This window comes from Oncorhynchus clarkii, chromosome 25 (genome assembly GCF_045791955.1).
Source record: "Oncorhynchus clarkii lewisi isolate Uvic-CL-2024 chromosome 25, UVic_Ocla_1.0, whole genome shotgun sequence".
Classification (NCBI taxonomy): domain Eukaryota; kingdom Metazoa; phylum Chordata; class Actinopteri; order Salmoniformes; family Salmonidae; genus Oncorhynchus; species Oncorhynchus clarkii.
Genome location: NC_092171.1, coordinates 28,952,722 through 28,980,498, shown reverse-complemented (window position 1 = coordinate 28,980,498; position 27,777 = coordinate 28,952,722). Strand labels below are relative to the sequence as shown.

At 40.8% G+C, this 27,777-nt stretch overlaps 1 protein-coding gene across 1 annotated transcript in view; it reads right to left on the bottom strand.

Moving 5' to 3' along the window:
• LOC139384137 (EH domain-containing protein 4-like) overlaps positions 1-27,777 on the bottom strand; it is a 46,582-nt gene that overhangs the window by 10,527 nt on the left and 8,278 nt on the right. Inside the window, exon 3 of the mRNA XM_071128815.1 lies at positions 19,669-19,766. Within this exon, the coding sequence (XP_070984916.1) occupies positions 19,669-19,766 (98 nt within the window). The remainder of the gene's footprint in view (positions 1-19,668; positions 19,767-27,777) is intronic.

The following is a 27,777-nucleotide window of genomic DNA, read 5'->3' as shown; positions in this document are numbered from 1 at the left end:
TTTATATGTCCTCTAACTAAGAGCGCTACAGCGGCCCAAGGGTGAAAGAACTATCTAAAAGTCACTACTAGTGTTTATACAACATAAACTCATCCTGAAACAGAATGAGTGTTTACCCAATAGAATGAATGTTTACCCAATAGAATGAATGTTTACCTACTTGTAGACAAAATACACACCAAGGTACACATACACTAGCCTACAGACACAGGTTAAATCATGTGCACGTGGCAGCTGTGGCACTCCTTAAAAAATATATATATACAGTGCCTTGCGAAAGTATTCGGCCCCCTTGAACTTTGCGACCTTTTGCCACATTTCATGCTTCAAACAGAAAGATATAAAACTGTATTTTTTTGTGAAGAATCAACAACAAATGGGACACAATCATGAAGTGGAACGACATTTATTGGATATTTCAAACTTTTTTAACAAATCAAAAACTGAAAAATTGGGCATGCAAAATTATTCAGCCCCTTTACTTTCAGTGCAGCAAACTCTCTCCAGAAGTTCAGTGAGGATCTCTGAATGATCCAATGTTGACCTAAATGACTAATGATGATAAATACAATCCACCTGTGTGTAATCAAGTCTCCGTATAAATGCACCTTCACTGTGATAGTCTCAGAGGTTCGTTAAAAGCGCAGAGAGCATCATGAAGAACAAGGAACACACCAGACAGGTCCGAGATACTGTTGTGAAGAAGTTTAAAGCCGGATTTGGATACAAAAAGATTTCCCAAGCTTTAAACATCCCAAGGAGCACTGTGCAAGCGATAATATTGAAATGGAAGGAGTACCAGACCACTGCAAATCTACCAAGACCTGGCCGTCCCTCTAAACTTTCAGCTCATACAAGGAGAAGACTGATCAGAGATGCAGCCAAGAGGCCCATGATCACTCTGGATGAACTGCAGAGATCTACAGCTGAGGTGGGAGACTCTGTCCATAGGACAACAATCAGTCGTATATTGCACAAATCTGGCCTTTATGGAAGAGTGGCAAGAAGAAAGCCATTTCTTAAAGATATCCATAAAAAGTGTTGTTTAAAGTTTGCCACAAGCCACCTGGGAGACACACCAAACATGTGGAAGAAGGTGCTCTGGTCAGATGAAACCAAAATTGAACTTTTTGGCAACAATGCAAAACGTTATGTTTGGCGTAAAAGCAACACAGCTGAACACACCATCCCCACTGTCAAACATGGTGGTGGCAGCATCATGGTTTGGGCCTGCTTTTCTTCAGCAGGGACAGGGAAGATGGTTAAAATTGATGGGAAGATGGATGGAGCCAAATACAGGACCATTCTGGAAGAAAACCTGATGGAGTCTGCAAAAGACCTGAGACTGCGACGGAGATTTGTCTTCCAACAAGACAATGATCCAAAACATAAAGCAAAATCTACAATGGAATGGTTCAAAAATAAACATATCCAGGTGTTAGAATGGCCAAGTCAAAGTCCAGACCTGAATCCAATCCAGAATCTGTGGAAAGAACTGAAAACTGCTGTTCACAAATGCTCTCCATCCAACCTCACTGAGCTCGAGCTGTTTTGCAAGGAGGAATGGGAAACATTTCAGTCTCTCGATGTGCAAAACTGATAGAGACATACCCCAAGCGACTTACAGCTGTAATCGCAGCAAAAGGTGGCGCTACAAAGTATTAACTTAAGGGGGCTGAATAATTTTGCACGCCCAATTTTTCAGTTCTTGATTTGTTAAAAAAGTTAGAAATATCCAATAAATGTTGTTCCACTTCATGATTGTGTCCCACTTGTTGTTGATTCTTCACAAAAAAATACAGTTTTATATCTTTATGTTTGAAGCCTGAAATGTGGTAAAAGGTCGCAAAGTTCAAGGGGGCCGAATACTTTCGCAAGGCACTGTATATGTTTTGGGTCATTGACAAGTACCGGTATTTTAGAAGGTCTCCCTCCAAAGATGTTCTATTGGGTTCAGGTCTGGAGACTGGCTAGGCCACTCCAGGACCTTGAGATGCTTCTTATGGAGCCACTCCTTAGTTGCCCTGGCTGTGTGTTTGGGGTCGTTGTCATGCTGGAAGACCCAGCCACGACCCATCTTCAATGCTCTTACTGAGGGAAGGAGATTGTTGGCCAATTTCTCACGATACATGGCCCCATCCATCCTCCCCTCAATACGGTGCAGTCGTCCTGTCCCCTTTGCAGAAAAGCATCCCCAAAGAATGATGTTTCCACCTCCATGCTTCACGGTTGGGATGGTGTTCTTGGGATTGTACTCATCCATCTTCTTCCTCCAAACACGGCGAGTGGAGTTTAGACCAAAAAGCACTACTTTTGTCTCATCAGACCACATTCTCCCATTCTTCCTCTGGATCATCCAGATGGTCATTGGCAAACTTCAGACGGGCCTGGACATGCGCTGGCTTGAGCAGGGGGACCTTGCGTGCACTGCAGGATTTGAATCCATGACGGCGTAGTGTGTTCCTAATGGTTTTCTTTGAGACTGTGGTCCCAGCTCTCTTCAGGTCCTTGACCAGGTCCTGCCATGTAGTTCTGGGCTGATCCCTCACCTTCCTCATGATCATTGATGCCCCACGAGGTGAGATCTTGCATGGAGCCCCAGACCGAGGGTGATTGACCGTCATCTTGAACTTCTTCCATTTTCTAATAATTGCGGCAACAGTTGTTGCCTTCTCACCAAGCTGCTTGCCTATTGTCCTGTAGCCCATCCGAGCCTTGTGCAGGTCTACAATTTTAACCCTGATGTCCTTACACAGCTCTCTGGTCTTGGCCATTGTGGAGAGGTTGAAGTCTGTTTGATTGAGTGTGTGGACAGGTGTCTTTTATACAGGTAACGAGTTCAAACAGGTGCAGTTAATACAGGTAATGAGTGGAGAACAGGAGGGATTCTTAAAGAAAAACTAACAGGTCTGTGAGAGCCAGAATTCTTACTGGTTGGTAGGTGATCAAATACTTATGTCATGCAATAAAATGCAAATGAATTTCTTAAAAATTATACAAGGTGATTTTCTGCATTTTTGTTTCAGATTCCGTCTCTCACAGTTGAAGTGTACCTATGAAACAAATTACAGACCTCTACATGCTTTGTAAGTTGGAAAACCTGCAAAATCGGCAGTGTATCAAATACTTGTTCTCCCCACTGTACATTTAAACTCAGTTTTTCACAATTCCTGACATTTAATCCAAGTAAAAATTCCCTGTCTTAGGTCAGTTAGGATAACCACTTTATTTTATTTTAAGAATGTGAAATGTCAGAATAATAGTAGGGAGAATGATTTATTTCAGCTTTTATTTCTTTGATCACATTCCCAGTGGGTCAGAAGTTTACATACACTCAATTAGTATTTGGTAGCATTGCCTTCAAATTGTTTAACTTGGGTCAAATGTTTCGGGTAGCCTTCCACAAGCTTCCCACAATAAGTTGGGTGAGTTCTGGCCCATTCCTCCTGACAGAGCTGATGTAACTGAGTCAGGTTTGTAGGACTCCTTGCTCATACATGCTTTTCAGTTCTGCCCACAAATGTTATATGGGATTGAGGTCAGTGCTTTGTGATGGCCACTCCAATAGTTTTGTCACAACTTTGGAAGTATGCTTAGGGTCATTGTCCATTTGGAAGACCCATTTGCGATCAAGCATTAACTTCCTGACTGATGTCCTGAGATGTTGCTTCAATATATCCACATAATTTTCCTTCCTCATGATGCCATCTATTTTGTGAAGTGCACCAGTCCCTCCTGCAGCAAAGCACCCCCACAACATGATGCTTCCACCCCTGTGCATCACGGTTGGGATGGTGTTCTTCAGCTTGCAAGCCTCCCCCTTTTTCCTCCAAACATAATGATGGTCATTATGGCCAAACAGTTCTATTTTTGTTTCATCAGACCAGAGGACATTTCTCCAAAAGTTTGATCTTTGTCCCCATGTGCAGTCGCAAACCGTAGTCTGTCTGTTTTATGGCGGTTTTGGAGCAGGGGCTTCTTTCTTGCTGAGCGGCCTTTCAGGTTATGTCTACATAGGACTAGTTTTACTGTGGACATAGATACTTTTGTACCTGTTTCCTCCAGCCTCTTCACAAGGTCCTTTGCAGTTGTTCTGGGATTGATTTGCACTTTTCGCACCAAAGTCATCTCTAGGAGACAGAACGCATCTCCTTCCTGAGCGGTATGACAGCTGCGTGGTCCCATGGTGTTTATACTTGCGTACTATTGTTTGTACAGATGAACATGGTACCTTCAAGTGTTTGGAAATTGAGGTCTTGGCTGATTTAATTTGCTTTTCCCATGATGTCAAGCAAAGAGGCACTGAGTTTAAAGGTAGGCCTTGAAATACATCCACAGGTACACCTACAATTGACTCAAATGATGTCAGTTAGCCTATCAGAAGCTTCTAAAGCCATGACATCATTTTTGGGAATTTTATAAGCTGTTTAAAACTTCTTATGGCTGGGGGCAGTATTGAGTAGCTTGGATGAACAAGGTGACCAGAGTAAACTGCCTGCTACTCAGGCCCAGTTGCTAATATATGCATATTATTAGATTAGGATATATATTTGGATAGAACACACTCTGAAGTTTCTAAAACTGTTTGAATGATGTCTGTGAGTATAACAGAACTCATATGGCAGGCAAAAACCTGAGAAAAAATCACACCAGGAAGTGGGAAATCTGAGGTTTGTAGTTTTTCAAGTCATTGCCTATCGAATATAAAGTGTCTATGGGGTCATATTGCACTTCATAAGGCTTCCACGAGATGTCAACAGTCTTTAGAACCTTGTTTGAGGCTTCTACTGTGAAGGAGGGGGGAATGAGAGCTGATTGAGTCATTGGTCTGGCAGAGTGCCATGAGCTGATCACGCATGCTCACGTGAGAGTTAGCTGCGTTCCATTGCATTTCTGCAGACAAAAGAATTCTCCGGTTGAAACATTATTGATGATTTATGATAAAAACATCCTAAAGATTGATTCTATACTTTGTTTGACATGTTTCTACGAACTGTAATATGACTTTTTGTCTGAACCTTCGCCTGGACTTACCCGCGACTCGTGAGTTTGGATTGTGTACTAAACGCGCAAACAAAAAGGAGGTATTTGGACATAAATGATGGACTTTATCGAACAAATCAAACATTTATTGTGGAACTGGGATTCCTAGGAGTGCATTCTGATGAAGATTATCAAAGGTAAGTTAATATTTATAATGCTATTTCTGACTTCTGTTGACTCCACAACATGGCAAATATCTGTATGTCTTAATTTTGTGTCTGAGCGTCGTACTCAGATTATTGCATGGTGTGCTTTTTCGGTAAAGCTTTTATGAAATCTGACACAGCGGTTGCATTAAGGAGAAGTTTATCTAACGTTCCATGCATAACACTTGTATTTTCATCAACTCTGCAAAATCACTGGATGTTTTGGAAGCAAAACATTACTGAATGTAACACGCCAATGTAAACAGAGATTTTTGGATATAAATATGAACTTTATCGAACAAAACATACATGTATTGTGTAACATGAAGTCCTATGAGTGTCATCTGATGAAGATCATCAAAGGTTAGTGATTCATTTTATCTCTATTTCTGCTTTTTGTGACTCCTCTCTGTGGCTGGAAAAATGTCTGTGTTTTTCTGTGACTAGGTGCAGACCTAACATAATCGTTTGGTGTGCTTTTGTCGTAAAGCCTTTTTGAAATTGGACACTGGTGGGATTAACAACAAGTTTATCTTTAAAATTGTGTAAAATACCTTTTAATTTTATGAATTTTAATTATGAGATTTCTGTTGTTTTGAACTTGGCGCCCTGCACTTTCACTGGCTGTTGTCATATCGATCCCGTTAGCGGGATCTAAGCCATAAGAAGTTAACCTTTTGGGGTAGGGGGAAGCATTTTCACTTTTGGATTGCGTGCCCAAACTACTCTGTCCCAGATGCTAATATATGCATATTATTAGTATTGGATAGAAAACACTGCAGTTTCTAAAATTGTTTGAATGATGTCTGTGAGTAAAACAGAACTCATATGGCAGGCAAACCCTTGAGAAGAAATCCAAACAGGAAGTGAGAAGTCGATTTTCAAAACAATGCCTATTCAAATCCCTGTTATTTATGGATGTGCTTGCACTTCCTAGGGCTTCCACTCGATGTCAACGTCTTTAGAACCTGTTTTGAGGATTCTACTATAAAGGAGGGGCTCATAGGAGCTATTTGAGTGAGTGGTCTGGCAGAGAGCCTCGGTCTCATGACGTGCGCTCCCGAGAGAGTTAGCTCCCGTTCCAATGCTTTTCTTCAGACAATGAAATTCTCCGGTTGGAACCTTATTGATGATATATGTTAAAAACATCCTAAAGATTGATTGCAGACATGTTTTGACTTGTTTCTACGACCTGTAACGGAACCTTTTGAGTTTTTGTCATGGAGGAAAAGGTCGCGCCTCATGAAGATGGATTACTGGGCTGAACACGCTAACAACAAGTGGCTAAATGATGGGCTTTATGGAACTTTATGGAACAAATCAGTCATTTATTGTTGAACTGGGATTCCTGGGAGTTATTTCTGATGAAGCTCAACAAAGGTAAGTGAATATTTATAGTGTTTCTTTAACGAATGTTGACTCCAAGATGGCGGAGTTGTCCCTGGCTGTTTTTGGGTACTGAGCGCCGTTCTCAGATTATGCTTTTTCCGTTTAAAAAAAATCTGACACAGCGGTTGCCTAGAGGATAAATCTATCTTAAATTCTGTGAATAACACTTGCATCTTTTATCAATGTTTATTATGAGCATTTCTGGGAAAATCACCGGATGTTTTGAAATCAAAACATTACTGCACGTAACGTGCCAATGTAAACTGAGATTTTTGGATATAAATATGCACATTATCGAACAAAACATACATGTATTGTGTAACATGATGTCCTATGAGTGTCATCTGATGAAGATCATCAAATGTTAGTGATTCATTTGATCTATATTTCTGCTTTTTGTGACTGCTATCTAAGGCTGGAAAAATGGCTGTGTTTTTTTGACTTGGCTATGAGCTAACATAATCCTATGTTGTGCATTCGCTGTAAACCATTTTTGAAATCGGACACCATGGGTAGATTAACAAGATGTTTATCTTTCATTTGCTGTATTGGACTTGTTAATGTGTTAAAGTTACATATTTCTAAAAAATATTTTTGAATTTCGCGCACTGCCTTTTCAGCGGAATGTTGTCGTGGGGTTTCGCTAGTGGAACACCTTACCCATCAGATTAAAGGCACAGTCAACTTAGTGTATGTAAACTTCTGACCCACTGGAATTGTGATACAGTGAATTATAAATGAAATAATCTGTCTGTAAGCAATTGTTGGAAAAATTACTTGTGTCAAAGTAGATGTCCTTGCCAAAACTATAGTTTGTTAACAAGAAATTTGTGGAGTGGCCTCTAACCTAAGTGTTTGTACACCTCCGACTTCAACTGTATGTAGTAGGGATGCACGATATATCGGTAAGCATATCGGAATCGGACGATATTAGTTAAAAATGGCAACATCGGCTCTATGTACAGTCGTGGCCAAAAATTGAGAATGATACAAATATTAATTTTCACAAAGTCTGCTGCCTCAGTTTGATTGATGGCAATTTGCATATACTCTAGAATGTTATGAAGAGTGATCAGATGAATTACAATTAATTGCAAAGTCCCTCTTTGCCATGCAAATGAACTGAATCCCCCCAAAATATTTCCACTGCATTTCAGTCCTGGCCACAAAAGGACCAGTTGAGATCATGTCAGTGATTCTCTCGTTAACACAGGTGTGAGTGTTGACGAGGACAAGGCTGGAGATCACTCTGTCATGCTGATTGAATAACAGACTGAAAGCTACAAAAGGAGGGTTGTGCTTGGAATCATTGTTCTTCCTCTGTCAACCATGGTTACCTGCAAGGAAACACGTGCTGTCATCATTGCTTTGCACAAAAGGGCCTCACAGGCAAGGATATGGCTGCCAGTAAGATTGCACCTAAATCAACCATTTATCAGATCATCAATAACTTCAAGGAGAGCGGTTCAATTGTTGTGAAGAAGGCTTCAGGGTGCCCAAGAAAAGAGCGCAAGCGCCAGGACCGTCTCCTAAAGTTGATTCAGCTGCGGGATCGGGGCACCACCAGTACAGAGCTTGCTCAGGAATGGCAGCAGGCAGGTGTGAGTGCATCTGCAAGCACAGTGAGGCAAAGACTTTTGAAGGATGACCTGGTGTCAATAAGGGCAGCAAAGAAGCCACTTCTCTCCAGGAAAAACATCAGGGACAGACTGATATTCTACAAAAGGTACAGGGATTGGACTGCTGAGGACTGGGATAAAGTCATTTTCTCTGATGAATCCCCTTTCCGATTGTTTGGGGCATCTGGAAAAAAGCTTGTCCGGAGAAGACAAAGTGAGCGCTACCATCAGTCCTGTGTCATGCCAACAGTAAAGCATCCTGAGACCATTCATGTGTGGGGTTGCTTCTCAGCCAAGGGAGCGGGCTCACTCACAATTTTGCCTAAGAACACAGCCATGAATAAGAATGGTACCAACAAATCCTCAGAGAGCAACTTCTCCCAACCATCCAGGAACAGTTTGGTGACGAACAATGCCTTTTCCAGCATGATGGAGCAACTTGCCATAAGGCAAAAGTGATAACTAAGGAACTCGGGGAACAAAACATCAATATTTTGGGTCCATGGCCAGAAAACTCCCCAGACCTTAATCCCATTGAGAACTTATGGTCAATCCTCAAGAGGTGGGTGGACAAACAAAAACCCACAAATTCTGACAAACTCAAAGCATTGATGATACAAGAATGGACTGCCATCAGGGATGTGGCCCAGAAGTTAATTGACAGCATGCCAGGGCGGATTGCAGAGATCTTGAAAAAGAAGGGTCAACTCTGCAAATATTGACTCTTTGCATCAACTTCATGTAATTGTCAATAAAAGCATTTGACAATTATGAAGTGCTTGTAATTATACTTCAGTATTCCATAGTAACATCTGACAAAAAATATCTAAAGACACTGAAGCAGCAAACTTTGTGGAAATTATTATTGTGTCATTCTCAAAACTTTTGGCCACGACTATAGTTTAACGCTGGATGTGCAAAACCAATGTCAAAGCTGATGTGCATACCTTTATAACATAGGTAGATGACGTAATAATGCCATGAAAAATACAGCGCAACACAGCTTTCCTAACCTAGCCCACACTGTCTGCTGTGTGGATCTATTTTGAAGTTTCAAAGTAAGATAACAAAAAGGCCATATGCAACGTTTGTGCTGCTATTATTTTCTGAGGGGAGAAAGTGAAATCTTTCAACACCACAAACCTAATTACTAATTTGAAAGTGCATCACCCCCATACTTAGAACAAAAGCAGAACAAAAAGTAAGCGCACACTTCCAACTACTAAACAAGTTCAAGCGAGCAGTCATTTGAAAGGGTAAGAACATTTCTGCTAGACAACTCAAAGGTGAAATTTATTAACCCCAAGATAATGGAATTCATTGCCCTTGACAAGCAATCGTTCTCTGTAGTGGATGATGTTGGCTTTCGCCGACAGGTCGAGCACCTCGAGCTCTGGTACAGACTACCAAGTAGGCACTATTTTTCAGATGTTGCCCTACTGGAGTTATACAACATTGTTGAAACGCATATCCATGAGCAACTTGCTATGGGTGTCACTGCTATTAGCTTCACGACTGACATTTGGACCAGCAATGTCAGCCTCATGAGCATGCTGAGACTGACTGCACAGTGGGTCGACAAGGATTCCGTACTGAGGAAAGCCGTATTGCATGCTCAAGAATGTTCTGGTTCTCATACCGCTGCTGCCATTTCAATGGCATTTGAGAACATGTTTGAAACTTGGAAAATCCCCAAGAACAAAGTACACGCTGTGCTACGTGATGATGCACGTAACATGACAAAGGCTTTGGAAGAATGCAGAGTCGTCAGTTTGCCATGCATGGCACGCACGCTGCAACTGGCTGTGAACGAAGATGTTTTGGCCCACACATCTGACAGTGGCAACAGGTAGGAAGATAGTGGGTTATGTTAAACACTCACAGTTAGCCTGCAAGCAATACAGGAGCACCTTGGAGTGAAAACAAAAAGACTTAAACAAGACGTTTCCACCAGATGGAAGAGTACTTTTTACATGATGGAGAGCCAGCTGGAACAGAAATTAGTACTTGGTGTGTATGTAGCTAGCTATGAGTTACCTGCAACAATCAGTACAAACCAGTGGACTCTCATTGAAAACATGAATGAATACACTCCTAGCTCCATTAGAACAACTGACTGGAGAAATAAGCTCATCAACTATGTCTGCAGCAGACGTGATACCCTCTGTCATGGCATTGAAACGCCTGCTCAACAAACTGCCGACACAGACCTTGGGGTTAGGCACTGCATCTCAGTGCTAGCTGTGCCACTAGAGATTCTGGGTTCCAGTCCAGGCTCTGTCACAGCTGGCCGCGACCGGGAGACCCATAGGTTTTGATTATGTTTTACTGGTAATGGGGACATACGTGTGTTTGTGTGTGTGTGTACGTGCATCTCTGTGAGAGAGAGACGCGTTGAATTTTAATTTTCTGTTACTACATCAGCCAACATTTGCCAAAGTTGATCTATGCCTAATGATACTTTGGAATGCAGGAATAATGCAATATGTTGTATTAAATGTACTAACCCCCTCCCATTATTTGCAGATACTATCATACTTGACAGAACCTACTATTCCCAGGAAAGAAGATGCATTTGGATACTGGAGAAGTAACAAGCAAGAATGCTCACTGTCCACACTAGTACAGGGAGCACCTTTTCAGTGCAGCTTCACACATTGTAGACAAAAATAGAAAGACTCTCTTGCGACAAAGCCGAGCTGGTCCTCTTTGTTAAAAAAAAACTTCCCCAAATGTTACAATTGTAATTAGACAGTCATACTGTAACCCAGACATCTAGAATCACTGGAAAGAAATTGACTAAGTCCTATGGCTTTTCTGCTGTTTATTCATGGCTCGTATAGGTCAACAGTTTAATTTAATTTAAAACAAAGCAGTTTTGTTCTTTTGTTTCTTTTTTTATTTCCTAAATGAAAGATGAGATGTGTTGTAAATTTGCTCGCATTTTACTAGTCAAGTCAGTTGAGCACATTTGAAAACTTTAAGTTGTGCCATTTATAGCAGTTTATGACAGCCTAGAGTCAGCTAAAATTATTAACTGCATTTTAGTTTAATCCAATATTTCTTTCAAAGCATTTTAAGTTTCTCCATACAGTCAAGATTGGATAGTAAGAAGAGCCACCAACATATTAACCATCTTTGTAATGCGTGGCAGCTAAAATTTGTGTCATGAATGTCTGTGTTGAGATAAAATTAATGGATTTGTCTTTTTTCTCATTTACATGTTATTAAACAATCTGTTCCTAACTGAACACATGAACATATGACACTTTGTTTAAACTATTTAACTGTACTAGAATGCATAAAAGGCCGCAACATTTTTTAATATTGGTTATCGGTATCTGTATCAAGTTTTTTTGGCAAAGAAAATATTGGATATTGGTATTGGCCAAAAATGTCATATTGGTGCATCCCTAATATGTACATATTACGAGGAATAGTGACCGATAATTAACAGTAGCGTATGTGAGTCAAAAATGTTTGTGTAAAAAGCGTTAATGCAGATAGTTAAATAGTTAACCAAGTAGCTACCCGGACTAACTATTTACAGTCGCCTTCAGAAAGTATCCATACCGTTTGACTTATTCCACATTTTGTAGTGTTACAGCCTGAATTCAAAATGTAGTAATCCATCTTCATGAGGCGCAGGCACTTCGTCCAGACAAAAACTCGAAAAGTTCTGTTACAGTCCTTTAGAAACATGTCAAATGATGTATGGAATCAATCTTTAGGATATTTTTAACATAAAACATCAATAATGTTCCAACCGAAGAATTCCTATGTCTGAAGAAAAGCACTGGAACGAGAGGTAACTCTGTCAGGAGCGCGCGTCATGAGACCAAGGCACTATGCCAGACCACTGACTCAAACAGGTCTCATGAGCCCCTCCTTTATAGTAGAATCCTCATTCAAGTTTCTAAAGACGGTTGACATCTCGTGGAAGCCGTAGAAAGTGCAACTTTATCCATATCCCAATGTGTATTCGGTAGGCCATGCTTTGAAAAACTACAAACCTCAGATGTCACACTTCCTAGTTGGATTTTTCTCAGGTTTTCGCCTGCCATATGAGTTCTGTTATACTCACAGACATCATTCAAACAGTTTTAGAAACTTCCGAGTGTTTTCTATCCAATACTAATAATAATATGCATATATTAGCATCTGGGACTGAGTATGAGGCAGTTCACTCTGGGCACGCTATTAATCCAAAGTGAAAATTCTGCCCCCTATCCCAAAAGAGTTTTAACCATACCTCGTGGTTAAACTCTGAGACTATCAATCCGACAGAAGAGAAAATCTTTGATACTAATTACTAGTCTGCAGCTAGGAATTCTATACCATTGAATGCGAAGGCCGACAACCACCGAAACATCTACTCTATAACAACATTTCTGAATGTTACTCTGAAGTAGCCATTCTAACCAAAAGACTCCAGGGACGCAGAGAGAGGGGCGGATGAACTTCCAACAGAGATCATGACAACACACTGAGCGTAAATATATATATTGATTGCAATTATTCCCGAATGAGTGAGCGTTCATGTGCAAAGGATTAGCATTTCAATGGTTATAATTATCAACTTTGTAGTGTCTTATCTTTCGCGCCCTTCTCAGTCACTTTGTCTACCAAGCCACGATACCAGTTTATCCCACCAGGGCACATCCCCTATCATTTCCCTGTAACCATATCTACTTTGTTTGTTTGTGTGTGCATTTCTGTGATTATTTAGTTAGTTAATTAATAAATGATTGAGACAATTGATGTATGGATGATTCTTAGTGAAGATTGGGTTGGTGCAGATAACCAACAATTTACAATGTTTGGAATGAGACTAACGTGAGGTAAATAATAATTCATTAATTAGAAGACTAATTGATCAGATATTAAAATATCTGAAAGTTATATTAGGAAAATTATAACTTTGTAATCTGAATATTTTCCTTGGTGCCCCAACTTCCTAGTAAATTACATTTACCTGATTAGTTAATCATGTAATAATAATGACAGAGAATTGATTTGATAAACTAACAGTCTTCAGTTTAATGATGCCAAAGACACAACACTATATAAGGTCCCACAGTTGACAGTGCATGTCAAGGCAAAAATCTCAAAGAACACAGTGGTCTCCATCATTGGGGAATGGAGAAAATATGAAACTACCCAGACTCTGCCTAGAGCTGGACGTCCGACCAGACTGAGCAACCAGGTAAGAAGGACCTTGGTCAGGGGGGTGAACCCAATGACCCTTCTGACAGATCTACAGTTCCTTGGCTGAGATGGGAGATTCTGCCAGAAGGAAAACAGCACTTACAGCACTTCACCAATCTGGGCTTTATAGGAGAGTGGCCAGACGGAAACCATTCCTGACAAAAAGGCACATGACATCAAGCCTAGAGTTTGCAAAAAGGCCCATGAAAGAGCATAAAGCAAAATATTATGCAGTCTGATGAGTCAAAAATGTAACTATTTTTCCTGAATATAAAGAGCTACCAGGCACAGCTCATCACCCGTCTAACACCATGCCTACCGTAAAGCATAGTGATGGCAGCATCATGTTATGGGGATGCTTTCAGCAGCAGTGACTGGGAAACTGGTAAGGATAGAGGGACCAATGAATGGAGACAACTACAGGCAAATCCTTGATGAGAACCTGCTTCAAAGTGCAAATGGCCTTAGACTTGGGGCGAACTTTTACGTTCCAGCAGGACAATGACCCCAAGCATACAGCCAAAGCAACGCTGGAATGGCTGCAGAACAAGAATGTGAAAGTCCTTCCAAAGCTCAAAAGAATGTGAAAGCCCTGCCAAAGCCCAGACCTGAATCCCATTGAAAATCTGTGGAAAGACATGAAGGTTGCTGTTCACAGCCACTCCCCATCTCAGAGCTTGAGAAAATCTGCAAGGAAAAATGGGAGAAAATCCCCAAATCCAGATATGCAAAGCTGGTACAGACATACCCAAGGCGACTCAAAGCTGTGATTGCCGCCAAAGGCACTTCTACAAAGTTTTACCTCAGGGGTGATAATACTTATGTAAATGACATATGTATTTCATTTTCACTTTCATAGAGGGTATTGTGTGTAGATGGGTGAATTTTTTTTATTTAATCCATTTTGAATTCAGACTGTAACACAACAAAATGTGGAATAAGGGTATGAATACTTTCTGAAGGCACTGTAGCAGTCTTATGGCTTGGGGTAGAGTCTGTTCAGGTTCCTGTTGGTTCCAGACTTGGTGCATCGGTACCACTTGCTGTGCGTTAGTAGGGAGAGCAGTCTAAGACTTGGGTGGCTGGAGTCTTTGACAATTTTTAGGACCTTCCTCTGATATCGCCTGGTATAGAGGTCCTGGGCCATATGCACTACCCTCTGTAGCACCTTGCGGCCAGATGCCAAGCAGTGGCCATACCAAGCGGTGATGTAGTGAGTCAAGATGCTCTTAATGGTGCAGCTGTAGAACTTTTTTAGGATCTGAGGGCCCATGCCAAATCTTTTCAGCCTCCTGAGGGAGAAGAGGCATTGTTGTGCCCTCTTCGCGACTGTGTTGGTGTGTGTGGACCATGATAGATCCTTAGTGATGTGGACACCTAGGAACTTGAAGCTCTCGACCCACTCCACTACAGCCCAGTCAATGTGAATGCGGGCTTGCTAGGCCCTCTGTTTCCTTTAGTCCATGATCAGCTTCTTTGTCTTGCTGACGTTGAGGGAGAGGTTTTTATCCAGGCACCACATTGCCAGGTCTCTGACCCTCCTCCCTATAGGCTGTCTCATCGTCGTCAGTGATCAGGCCTACCACCGCCGTGTCGTCTGCAAACTGAATGATGGTGTTGGAGTAGTGAGCGGCCATACAGTTGTGAGTGAACAGGGAGTACAGGAGAGGACTGAGCACGCACCCCTGAGGGGCCACCGTTTTGAGGGTCATCATGGATGTGTCGTTGCCTACACTCACCACCTGGGGGCGGCCCGTAAGGAATTCCAGGATCCAGTTGCAGAGGGAGGTGTTCAGTCCCAGGGTCCATAGCTTCGTGATGAGCTTTGAGGGCGCTATGGTGTTGAACGCTGAGCTGTAGTCAATGAACAGCATTCTCACATAGGTGTCTCTCTTGTCCAGGTGGGAAAGAGAAAATTGCATTATCTGTGGATCTGTTGGGGCGGTATGTGAATTGGAGTGGGTCCAAGGTGTCTGAGATGATATTGACACACCCTGATCAGTTTCACCAGTCTTTGTGATCATCTCCACCCCTCTCCAGGTGTCACCCAGCTTACCCATTATCCCCTGTGCATTTATACCTATGTTCTCTGTCTGTTGCCAGTTCGTCTTGTTTGTCAAGTCAACCAGCATTTTTGTTCTCTGCTCCTGCTTTTCACAGTCACTCTTTTTCTCGCCATCCTGGGTTTGACCCTTGCCTGTCCTGACTCTCTGAGCCCGCCTGCCTGACCACTCTGCCTGACCCTGACCTTGAGCCTGCCTGCCGACCTGTACCTTTGCTCAACCTCTGGATTGTTGACTTCTGTCTACTCTGACCCTGCCTGCCATCCGGTACCGTTGCCCCACCTCTGGTTTACTGACCTCTGCCTGCCTTGACCTGTCTTTTGCCTGCCCCTGTTGGAATATTAAACCATTGTCAACTCGACGTGTCTGCATCTGGGTCTTACCTTGATTCCTGATAGATGTGAGCCATGACCAGCCTTTCAAAGCATTTCATGGCTAAATATGCAAGTGCTAGAGGGTGATAGTCATTTAGACAGGTTACCTAGGCGTTCAAGGGCACAGGGACTATAGTGGTCTGCATGAAACATGTAGGTATTACAGACTGGGTCGGGGAGAGATTGAAAGAGTCAGTGAAGACACTTACCAGCTGGTCAGCGAATGCTCTGAGTATGCGTCCTGGTAATCTACGGCCCTGTGAATGTTAACCTGTTTAAAGGTCTTACTCACATTGGCTACGAAGCGCGTGATCACACAGTCATTCGGAACGTCTGGTGCTCTCATGCATGGTTCAGTGTTGCTTGCCTCGAAGCGAGTATAGAAGGTATTTAGCTCATCTGGTAGGCTTGCATCGCTGGGAAGCTCGCTTCTGGGTTTCCCTTTGTAATCCGTGATCGTTTGCAAGACCTGCCACATCTGATAAACAGTTTTGTTATATTTCCGTCTTCTGTGACGTATATAAAGTGCACATTTGGGAGGCAAACTCAAAAGTGTATACATTTCAACTCATATTGGTACAGGTCTTTTTTTACACCCATAACCATGTGTGTGAGGTGTATACTTTTGTTTCAATGTAGATTTGTTTAACACTACCAATAATCACTTTGTGCGACCCTGAATTATCCCACTGCTGTCAAAGGTTAATGAAGCCGGTGACTGATGTGGTAAACTCCTCCTCAATGCGATTGGATGAATCCCGTAACATAGTCCAGTCTGTGCTAGCGAAACAGTCCTGTAGCTTACCATTCACTTCAACAGACCACTTTAGTGTTGAGCGCGACACTGGCACTTCCTGTTTGAGCTTTTCAGCTTGTAAGAAAGAATCAGGAGGATAGAGTTAATATCAAGGCACAAGGCGAGACCCAAATGCAGACACAGGAGGCAGATGGTTGGAGTCTTACAATGTTTATTAATCCAAAGGGGTAGGCAAGAGAATGGTCATGGACAGGCAAAAAGGTCAAAACCAGATCAGAGTCCAGGAGGTACAGAGAGCAGACAGGCTCGTGGTCAAGGCAGGCAGAATGGTCAGGCAGGCAGGTACATAGTCCAGAAACAGGCATAAAAGGTCAAAACTGGCAGGACTAGAAAAAGGAGAATGCAAAAAGCAGGAGAACGGGAAAAACGCTGGTTAACTTGGAAACATATAATACGAACTGGCACAGAGACAGGAAACACAGGGATAAATACACTGGAGAAAATAAGCAACACCTGGAGGGGGTCTAGACAATAACAGGAACAGGTGAAACAGATCAAGGCGTGACAGTTATGGTCAGATAGAGGGCGAAGGAGAGCTTAGTATGCATCTCTGTGTGTGGAGTAAAGGTGATCTAGAGTTTTTTCACCTCTAGTTACACAGGTGAAATTAGGTAAGATGGATTTCAGTTTTTCTGCATTAAAATCACCGGCCACTAGGAGCGCCTCCTCTGGATGAGCATTTTCTTGTTTGCTTATGGCCCTATACAGCTCGTTGAGTGCGGTCTTAGTGCCAGCATCGGTTTGTGGTGATAAATAGAAAAACATAGATGAAAACTCTCTTGGTAAATAGTATGGTCTACAGCTCGTCCAATTTGGTCTCCAGTGATTGTACACCCGCCAGGGGTAGAGGTGGTTTATGTACTCGCCGACGTATAGTAGCTGTGTCAGGGTGCCCGCACGTCGGCCTCTCTTAGGGCCTGGTCCGGAGTGAGCAGTATGTCCTGCACCTCTGACTCGTTGAAGTAGAAATCTTCATCCAAATTGAGGTTGGTGATCACTGTTCTGATTTCTATACGTTTTCTTTTCAGTCATAGGAAATGACGGTGGAAACATTGCGTAGGCTTAAACACTGGTATACACTGATTTATAAGGACAAAATGGGTAAAATGCCATTTTATCTCTGTTCTTTTTTAGTCAGGTCAGTAAATAAATATCAATTACGGTCCCATTCTGATTTGCTTCTAACAGTACCAAAAATTAGAACAGGTCTTGGTAGAATTAGTTATAGTTACTTAGCACCGTGGTCCTGGAATTCTCTCCTGAACATTTTACAATGTGATTATCTAGTTTCGTTGGTGGAGTTTAAACACTTGATCGATGTATATATCATAGAAGAGTGTAATTGTTTTTAGACCAGCTGTTTTTAGTCAAGATGTTTGTGTTTTTAATGTAATATGTAATTGTTGTACTGTATGTGTGTTTATAGTTTTGTTTAATGTTGTGTTAGTGTATGTAAGTTGTTTTGTCTGAAACGTTGTTCCCCCTGCTGCTATTGGACCAGGTATCTCTTGGAAAAGAGATATTATCTCAATTAGAAAGAACCTGTATAAATAAAGGTACAAAAATATATATATTACGTCCAAAAAAGTTAAGATCGTCGCAAAATAAAAACACTAAAATTAGTCAGGAGCCTGTAAAATGGCAACTATCCATTCCAGCTCTATTTTCATAATCACAGACAATGACAGGGGTTACAAGGCTATAAAGAATGCAAGCAGCCAGACTGGGCCAAGTCATTTAGCTAGGAGGAGCTCTGAGAGAGAGGAGAGTGTGGAAACAGTCAATGCTGTAATGACGTGAGAGACAGCGGAAATCGGTATAGTAGCCTGAAGGACACTCATGAAACAAACTTCCTCTGCATGACTAATTTGAATCATTGGAACTTGGAAAGATATCAACACCCATTTTTATTTTGATGACAACTACTCTGAGTTCCTCAAGTCCAGTGGTCATGAATTATAACACTTGGCCATGACGTTATTGATCAATAACGTCATGGCTCAAATATATTAAAGGCCTACTCTGTGTAAAAATATATAATATAACTCAACATGAAAACTACTGATGTCATGATGCTATGAATCATTAAAATCATGTTGAAATGGCTGCAACCTCAGCTGTACACAGAGAGAAAAGCAGGAACAGATGTAGAAGAATGCCCATCTCTCCATGGTATGCGTCCCAAATGGCCCTAACACTTCTGTAATTGCACCCAATGTTTCTGTCTTATAAGTATCGTTTTTCTTTACAGCTTTTCATATCAGAAACCTTGTGGTTTTTCAAAAAGAGGAAAAGAAAGTGAGAACAGGGCAGCACATGATTACCCTAATATCTAAAATAGGGTTGAGTTTACCATCATTTTCTCAACATGGAGGAAACTTGAGTGGGGCTGCTAGCAAGGCCTACGGTATGACTTCATATCTCAGGGTTTCAGGTGGAGGCTTAGAAAGCCATTGTTGGATTCCAATTCGGGAGAAAACATAGCTAGAGCCCTGGAGGTGTTGCATCATGCTGTACCATTGCTGCTTCATGGTGATGATATTATTCAATGTAATATTGGTACAATTATGACACACAGCTGGCTTACAGTGACATCCTGTACATATTGAGAGCATGAACATGCTGCTTATCTATCTGGTGAATTACACAAAACACTTAATAAAGCTCTCCAACCCATGCTCTGACACTTGAAACACACTTGATAGCTACCCATTTGCCCTTACTGCACTGTAGAATACAAAAATGCCAGTATGTGAAAAATGTGCATCTACAAACAAGGATAGACTTGATACATGATCCACCACAAACAAAATGACTATTCTTTCTTAAAGAAAAGTACCACCATAGCTCTCCAAGTTGGGTAGTTTGATGGATTATAGTTTTAAAAGGGTGGTTGATGTTAATAAAAGCAACATTGAGTGGCTGAAGTCTACATCTTAAAGTATTTTGGCAGTGTAGTCCATCCTCCTGTATCAATGTCACATCTCAGCTTGATAGCTAGCTACTGACCTCGACTAACGCGTTGCTTCTCTCCAGACAGGATTCCTGGTGTGTCAATTATACTAATGCCCTGGAGGACCTGGTTAGGCATCTGGGAGCAGATTAACCTACAAGAATACAGGAGCAAAGAAAATAACAGAGTAGCATTAGTATTAAAAATACAATAGAAAAGAAAACACAACACTCGTAATAGACACGAAGGCCAGCTACAGAAAACACCCCGATTTTAACTTATGTTGTCCCAAAAAATATTGAGACGTTTTCTTTTCTACCCCATCCATTGCTTTTTCTACATTTGGTATGTTTTTGATTTGGAGGAACAGTGATGAGTATTCAACCATTCAATCAGATCTGATGAAAATATAATGTTAATGATAGCTGTATATCTGTCTGGTTGGCAGCAAGGCCCATACCTGTCTGAATCTCTATTGTTTTTGGCAGGAAGGATTTAGAATGTAGTATATAATGTCGTGTCTTTGGCTATGCCGGATTAAGTGATATGACATGCTATGCTATGAAATAATTTCTCCGTAATTATTAGCTTAATATTACCTGATTGAGCTAATCATGTAAACGTGATTAACAAGAGAGTCAGTGCACCACAAAATAATATTTATAGAGCTGTTATCTTCCGAATAAACTCTTAAAGACCTAGTAATATTTTACATCAATAGCAGTCAATATTAATCGTCATCTTAATTCAGTTGTAAATTCTTGGTTATCTGCACGAACCCTGGCTCACAAGTTGAATCAGCAATACAAAATTGGGTTTAATCATTTATTTACTAAATACCTAAGTAATTACACAGAATTACACATACACATAATTAAATCATAACTTGATTACAAATTACGTCATAAAGGAATACGTCCCTAGCGGGCGGAATAGATATGACAGCTTGTTACACAAAAGAAAAGGGCTGGGTTTGAGTGAAAGAGCGGGAAGACTGAGGAACAAAGGGCAAAGCTGTGCTGTCGTAAATATAGTATCTTATGCATTCTAAATTACCGCCCATTTGGAAAAGGAAAATGCAATAAATATTTACTCTGAGCTGCGCTTCGGTAGGTTGGTGGTAGATGGAAGGCCGTGTTGCCAAACCGAGTCCTTTGTCCTTTGAAGAATGTCTCTGGTGGTCAATTGGATACGTTGTAGTAACGTCATTGTGTGATAGACGGGATACTCTGTCTGTTCCTTCCTAAACCTCGTTTGCATCTGCTGTTGCTAACTCAACGGCTAGGAGGTATCACTTCTGTAGTGAATAAGAGTTCATACCATTCGCAACCAAAGCTCACGCTGATGTTGGCTTCATTCTATAGTTATTATCTGAACCATTCTGACATCGAACCGTCGTCCATACATCCTCGGAACAGGAGGTTATATTTTCGTCAAGGCTTTATATAGGAAGGGAGAGGAGGGCGTGTTTGAAAAGTTTTATAGCCCATGTCACTTCACAGGGGCGGGCCACTGATTGAGCAAAGACCTACCTTATGAAAACCCAAATCTCACATTTTAGAAGCTAAAATCACATTTCATCCCATCACGAATAATTTCCTATTCAAACATTTAAATTGAACAACAATTCCATGTGAATCCGATAACTCTGATGTGTAGACTTTCCACTGTAGAGTTTATGTCATCTTATCATTGATGAGAATGTCTCAGATGACAACCGAACTGACATCATATTCATTAAGTACCACCGCATATGCTCAATTGGTCGGATTACCAGAATATAGTTCATTTCTCCCCACTTTCTGTTGTTCCCAGAATCTCTATGTTAATCAAGGGTTTTGCAAATGTAACATCAGTAGGGTAGAGAGAGGAAAAAGGGGGGAAGAGGTATTTATGACTGTCATAAACCTACCCCCAGGCCAACGTCATGACAGTAGTATGCAGCCATGTACAGTACCAGTCAAAAGTTTGGAAACACCTATTCATTCAAGTTAAAAACATTAAAAAATATATATTTTCTACATTGTAGAATAATAGTGAAAACATCAAAACTATGAAATAACACATATGGAATCATGTAGTAACCAAAAAAGTGTTAAACAAATCAAAACATATTTTATATTTCAGATTCTTCAAAGTAGCCACCCTTTGCCTTGATGACAGCTTTGCACACTCTTGGCATGCTCTCAACTAGAGGTCGACCGATTATGATTTTTCAATGCCGATACCGATTGTTGGAGGACCAAAAAAAGCAGATACCGATTAACCTCTTTGATCTCTAGGGGCGCTATTTCATTTTTGGATAAAAAACGTTCCCGTTTTAAGCGCGATATTTTGTCACGAAAAGATGCTCGACTATGCATATTCTTGACAGTTTTTGAAAGAAAACACTCTGAAGTTTCAGAATCTGCAAAGATATTGTCTGTAAGTGCCCCAGAACTCATTCTACAGGCGAAACCAAGATGATGCGTCAACCAGGAAATGAGCAGATTTCTGAAGCTCTGTTTTCCATTGTCTCCTTATATGGCTGTGATTGCGCAAGGAATGAGCCTACACTTTCTGTCGTTCTCCCAAGGCGTTAGCAGCATTGTGACGTATTTGTAGGCATATCATTGGAAGATTGACCATAAGAGACTACATTTTCCAAGTGTCCGCCTGGTGTCCCTGCGTCGAAATTGGAGCGTAAAGCCAGGTGCAATTATTTTTCCATTTGAGAGCAAGGAGAAACCAGGCTTCCAGGAAGGATATATCATTGAAGAGATATGTGGAAAAACACCTTGAGGATGAATTCTAAACCACGTTTGCCATGTTTCAGTCGATATTATGGAGTTAATTTGGAAAAAAGTTTGCGTTTTGAGGGCTGAATTTTCGTTTTTTTTTTTTTTTTTTTTTTTTTTTGGTAGCCAAATGTGATGTACAAAACGGAGCTATTTCTAATACACAAAGAATCTTTTTGGAAAAACTGAGCACCTGCTATCTAACTGAGAGTCTCCTCATTGAAAACATCAGAAGTTCTTCAAAGGTAAGTTATTTTATTTGAAGGCTTTACTTGTTTTTGTGATAGTTGCCTGCTAAATGCTAACGCTAATGCTAACGCTAAATGCTACGCTAGCTAGCTACTGTTACACAAATGATTGTTTTCCTATGGTTGAAAAGCATATTTTGAAAATCTGAGATGACAGTGTTGTTAACAAAAGGCTAAGCTTGAGAGATAGCATATTTATTTCATTTCATTTGCGATTTTCATGAATAGTTAACGTTGCGTTATGGTAATGAGCTTAGGTCTATAAATAGAATCCCGGATCCGGGTTTGGTCGTCGCAACAGGTTAAATCGGCCGTTTTTTAAAATGTATTTTGTAATAATGACAATTACAACAATACTGAATGAACACTTATTTTAACTTAATATAATACATCAATAAAATCAATTTAGCCTCAAATAAATAATGAAACATGTTCAATTTGGTTTAAATAATGCAAAAAATAAGTGTTGGAGAAGAAAGTAAAAGTGCAATATGTGCCATGTAAGAAAGCTAACGTTTAAGTTCCTTGCTCAGAACATGAGAACATATGGAAGCTGGTGGTTCCTTTTAACATGAGACTTCAATATTCCCAGGTAAGAAGTTTTAGGTTGTAGTTAATATAGGAATTATAGGACCGTTTCTCTCTATACGATTTGTATTTCATATACCTTTGACTATTGGATGTTCTTATAGGCACTTTAGTATTGCCAGTGTAACAGTATAGCTTCCATCCCTCTCCTCGCCGCTACCTGGGCTCGAACCAGGAACACATCGACAACAGCCACCCTCGAAGCAGCGTTACCCATGCAGAGCAAGGGGAACAACTACTCCAAGTCTCAGAGCGAGTGACGATTGAAACGCTATTAGCGAGCACCCCGCTAACTAGCTAGCCATTTCACATCGGTTACACCAGCCTAATCTCGGGAGTTGATAGGCTTGCAGTCATAAACAGCGCAATGCCTGAAGCATTGCGAAGAGCTGCTGGCAAAACGCACTAAAGTGCTGTTTGAATGAATGCTTAAGAGCCTGCTGGTGCCTACCATCGCTCAGTCAGACTGCTCGATCAAATCATAGACTTAATTATAACATAATAACACATAGAAATACGAGCATTAGGTCATTAATATGGTCAAATCTGGAAACTATAATTTCGAAAAAACAAAACGTTTATTCTTTCAGTGAAATACGAAACCGTTCGGTATTTTATCTAACGGGTGGCATCCCTAAGTCTAAATATTGCTGTCACATTGCACAACCTTCAATGTTATGTCATAATTACGTAAAATTCTGGCAAATTAATTTGCAATGAGCCAGGCGGCCCAAACTGTTGCATATACCCTGACTCTGTGTGCAATGAACGCAAGAGAAGTGACACAATTTCACCTGGTTAATATTGCCTGCTAACTTTTCTCTTAGCTAAATATGCAGGTTTAAAAATATATACTTCTGTGTATTGATTTTAAGAAAGGCATTGATGTTTATGGTTAGGTACACGTTGGAGCAACGACAGTCCTTTTTCGCGAATGCTCACTGCATCGATTATATGCAACGCAGGACACGCTAGATAAACTAGTAATATCATCAACCATGTGTAGTTAACTACTGACTATGATTGATTGATTGTTTTTTACAAGATAAGTTTAATGCTAGCTATCAACTTATCTTGGCTTTTTACTGTATTCGCGTAACAGGCAGGCTCCTCGTGAGGCAGGTGGTTAGAGTGTTGGACTAGTTAACCGTAAGGTTGCAAGATTGAATCCCTGAGCTGACAAGGTAAAAATCTGAACAAGGCAGTTAACCCACTGTTCCTAGGCCATCATTGAAAATAAGAATGTGTTCTTAACTGACTTGCCTCGTTACATAAAGTTTTTTTTTTTTTTTTTTTAAATCTGCAAAATCGGCATCCAAAAATACCGATTTCCGATTGTTATGAAAACTTGAAATCGGCCCTAATTAAATCGCCCATTCCGATTAATCGGTCGACCTCTACTCAACCAGCTTCATGAGGAATGCGTTTCAATGAACAGGTGTGCCTTGTTAAAAGTTAATTTGTGGATGCGTTTGAGACAATCAGTTGTGTTGTGACAGGGTAGAGGTGGTATACAGAAGATAGCCCTATTTGGTAAAATACCAAGTCCATATTATGGCAAACAAAAACAGCTCAAATAAGCAAAGAGAAACGACAGTGCATCATTATCTTGAGACATGAAGGTCAGTCAATCTGGAACATTTCAAGGACTTTGACAGTTTCTTCAAGTGCAGTCGCAAAAACCAAAGAAACCACAACTAAAGGACAACAATAATAAGAAGAGACTTGCTTGGGCCAAGAAACACGAGCAATGGACATTAGACTGGTGTAAATATGTCCTTTGGTCTGATGAGTCCAAATTTGAGATTTTTGGTTCCTACCAACGTGTCTTGAGAGGTGAATGGTGAATGGATGATCTCCGCATGTGTGGTTCCCACTGTGAAGCATGGAGGAGGAGGTGTGATGGTGCTTTGCTGGTGACACCGTCTGTGAGTTATTAGAATTCAAGGCACACTTAACTTCTTGGTGACAGGGGGGCACTATTGAGTAGCTTGGATGAATAAGGTGCCCAGAGTAAATTTCCTGCTACTCTGTCACAGATGCTAATATATGCATATTATTAGTAATATTGGTGTCACGCCCTGACCTTAGTATTCTTTGTTTTCTTTATTACTTTGGTTAGGTCAGGGTGTGACATGGGTGATGTATGTGTTTTTGTTCCTGTCTAGGGGTTTTGTATGTCTATGGGTGTTTACTAGTCTAGGTGTTATGTATGTCTATGGTTGCCTAGATTGGTTCTCAATTAGAGGCAGCTGTTTATCGTTGTCTCTGATTGGGAACCATATTTAGGCAGCCATATTCCTTGGGTATTTCGTGGGTTATTGTCTATGGTTAGTTGCCTGTGTCTGCACTTGTTTATATATAGTGTCACGTTCATTTTGTTGTTTTGTATAGTTTGTTTAGTGTTTCTTCATTAATAAATAGAAGAATGTATTCACATCACATCAAGACATTCTTGGTCTTCTCCATTCAACGAATGTGACAATTGGATAGAAAACACTCTGAAGTTTCTAAAACTGTTTGAATGATGTCTGTGAGTATAACAGAACTCATATGGCAGGCGAAAACCTGAGACAAATCTGAGGTTTGTAGTTTCATTTAAGTGATTGCCTATCCGATATGCTGTGTCTATGGGGCCAGATTGCACTTCCCAAGGCTTCCAGTAGATGTCAACAGTCTTTAGAAAGTTGTTTGAGGCTTCTATTGTGGAAGGTGGTTGAATAAAAGCTGTTTCAACCAGTGGATTAGGCTGAGGTCAATCAGTTGTTAACTGAGCAGTCACGCCGTGCCTTCTTCTTCCTCTGTAATGAATTGTCCGGTTGGAATATTATTGAAGATTTATTATAAAAAGACCCTAAGGATTGATTGTAAACATTGTTTGACAGGTTTCTACAAACTGTAATGGAACTCTTTTGACTTTTCATCTGGATTTTGCGCTCTTGTGCCTTTGGAATAGTGAACTAAACGCGCTAACAAAACGGAGGTATTTGGACATAAATATGGACGTAATCGAACAAAACAAACATTCCTTGTGGAAGTGGGAGTCCTGGGTGTGCATTCCGACAAAGATCAGCAAAGGTAAGTGAAGATTTATAATGCTATTTATGACTTTTGTTGACTCCACAAATTGGCAGGTAACTGTATAGCTTGCTTTTGTGGCTGAACGCTGTTCTCAGATTATTGAATATTGTGCTTTTGCAGTAAAGCTTTTTTGAAATCTGACACAGGGGTTGCATTAAGAACAAGTTTATCTTTAATTCTATGTAAAACATGTATCGTTCATCAATGTTTATGATGAGTATTTCTGTTATTTGATGTGGCTCTGCAATTTCTCTGGATGATTTGGAGGCATTTCTGAACATGGCGCCAATGTAAACTGAGGTTTTTGGATATAAATATGAAGTTGATCGAACAAAACATACATGTATTGTGTAACATTGAGTCCTGGGAGTGTCATCTGATGAAGATCGTCAAAGGTTAGTGATTAATTTGATCTATATTTCTGCTTTTTGTGGCACCTCTCTTTGGTTGGAAAATGGCTGAATGCTTTCTGTGACTAGTTGCTGACCTAACATAATGATATGTTCTGCTTTCGCTGAAAAGCCTTTTTGAAATCGGACACTGTGGTTGGATTAACGAGAAGTGTATCTATAAAATGGTTTAAAATACTTGTATGGTTGAGGAATTTTAATTATGAGATTTCTGTTTTGAATTTGGCGCCCTGCAATTTCACTGGCTGTTGGCGAGGTGGGATGCTAGCGTCCCGAACGATCCTAGAGAGGTTAACCAGCATGGCTACCACAGCATTCTGCAGCAATACGCCATCCCATCTGGTTTGCGCTTAGCGGGACTATCATTTGCTTTTCAACAGGACAATGACTCAACACACGTTCAGGCTGTGTAAGTGCTATTTGACCAATCATTAGAGTGAAGCAGTGCTGTATCAGATGACCTGGCCTCCACAATCACCTGACCTCAACCCAATTGAGAAGGTTTGGGATGAGTTGGACCGCAGAGTGATGGAAAAGCAGCCAACAAGTGCTCAGATTATGTGGGAACTCCTTTAAGGCTGTTGGAAAAGCATTTTGGGTGAAGCTGGTTGAGAGAATGCCAAGAGTGTGCAAAGCTGTCATCAAGGCAAAGGGGTACGCTACTTTGAAGAATCTCAAATAAAAAATATATTTGGATTTGTTTAACACTTTTTTGGTTGTGTTATTTCATAGTTTTGATGTCTTCACTATTATTCTACAATGTAGAAAATAGTAAAAATAAAGAAAAACCCTTAGATGAGTAGGTGTGCCCAAACTTGTGACTGGTACTGTACGTGGTGTGGCTCCAACTTAAAGGCTATGAATTCATCCATGTAAAATAACTTCAGTTGGGGGGGGGGGACGGACGACGGACATACTCCAAGTGATATCTTTTGTGACGCACATTAACGTGCCCGGGAAACAATGAGCTTTGTCGGAGGTTCTCTGGAAAGGAGGAGACGTCCACTGTTCTGTCAGGAATGTCTTTGACCTTAACTTGGGCAACGGTCATAGAAGTACTT